Below are 1,414 nucleotides of genomic sequence, written 5' to 3'. Positions count from 1 at the left end.
TAAGCAGTTTTATATTTTTGGTAATGTTTTAAGATGTGACAGATATATCCTCAAATAATACAATTATGCGATAGATCTGTGGATAGATCTTATGATATTATGAATCAATAAAAGTTAAATAAATTTTATAGAGTGATTATAATCACTGGTAACACTTGATTAATTCTCGAAAATGCTTTATCTTTTTAAATTTTTATTCAACTGATCTACATTTACATTCTATGTATTTTATTTACAGCCAAAGATAATCACGCGTCTACGCCCGCAGGCTTGTGGGTGTTGTCCGCCTTTCTGTTCTTCGTAATCATTGAAAAATTCATCGCTGCCATAAACGAGGAAGCCCCGATTATTGCAGAACAGCAGATTGATGAAGCTTCTATCAAGAATGTAATAAATAAAGAAAAAGAGATGGATAATAATAATTGTATTACAATGACGAACACTGGGAAGAACAATTTCCTTAAAAAAGGCTTGAAAAATACGGCCGAGGTAAATGCAAATAAAAATGTTATTACACTTTATGCTGTAATGTTATTTAAAATCTAAAAGTATAGTTATCTAATGATCGAAAATACGTTCTGCGATAGGTACATTTCCTGGAAAAACAGCCAAGTAAGATGGAGTTTATGCAAATCGCAAACAATATCAAAGATCCGCGAAAGAACGGTTTTAAAGATGCTGACATTATGAAATCCGCATTAGCAAGCGAATGTCCTAACGACGGTCCGCTGGTCGACGAGGCGAAAAACTGCTTGAAGAAACTTGCGAAGACTAACGGCTTCACATCGGCGATTTCACGTGTTGACTCACCATGCGTGCGCTCACCGAGCAATATTGTTATTCGTTTGATCGCATGGGCAAAGAAATTAATTTTCGACTTGTTCCGCAAATTTTTCGATCCCAAGGCCTTCCCCGGATACCTGAATCTTTTGATGAACTTCCTCGACAATTTTACTCACGGTTTATCCGTAGGTGGATCGTTCCTAATTTCCTTCCGCGTAGGTGCCCTTAGCACGTTCACTATTTTGGTGCACGAAATACCTCATGAGGTTGGCGATTTCGCTATTCTATTACGAAGCGGATTTAACAGATGGGATGCTGCGCGGGCGCAGTTAATCACGGCTAGCGGTGGAATCGTTGGTGCTTTGGCAGCCGTCTCCTTTTCTGGTAGTTTAGGTAAGTAATAGTTTAAAAAATTTGAAACATAGACAGTGTATAAAAACTTGATAAAAATAATGGATAAATTAATATAATAATAATATAGTTGCGTCTCTTAGCTTAATTATAAACATTTTATTTCGACATTATTCTCGATATTTATTTTACCTATTTCTTTGTATCAAGTAATTTTTAAAACACTTTCTGTACCGTAAACAAATTTACATGTAATATTATCTAGATCGGAAGAGCACAC

General features: G+C 35.6%; 1 protein-coding gene across 1 annotated transcript; it reads left to right on the top strand.

Annotated features, from left to right (window-relative positions):
- Positions 1-238: 238 nt before the first annotated feature.
- Positions 239-1,176, top strand: LOC105461372 (the record flags this gene model as incomplete). The annotated part of the gene is made up of 2 exons (XM_011707868.1): positions 239-489; positions 588-1,176. Coding segments are annotated over 2 exons (840 nt in total), but the record flags the coding sequence as incomplete, so codon positions are not given.
- Between the last annotated feature and the right edge of the window lie 238 nt (positions 1,177-1,414).

Source organism: Wasmannia auropunctata, unplaced genomic scaffold (assembly GCF_000956235.1).
Source record: "Wasmannia auropunctata unplaced genomic scaffold, wasmannia.A_1.0 LD290886.1, whole genome shotgun sequence".
Classification (NCBI taxonomy): Eukaryota; Metazoa; Arthropoda; class Insecta; order Hymenoptera; family Formicidae; genus Wasmannia; species Wasmannia auropunctata.
This window is presented reverse-complemented; position numbering and strand designations above follow the sequence as displayed.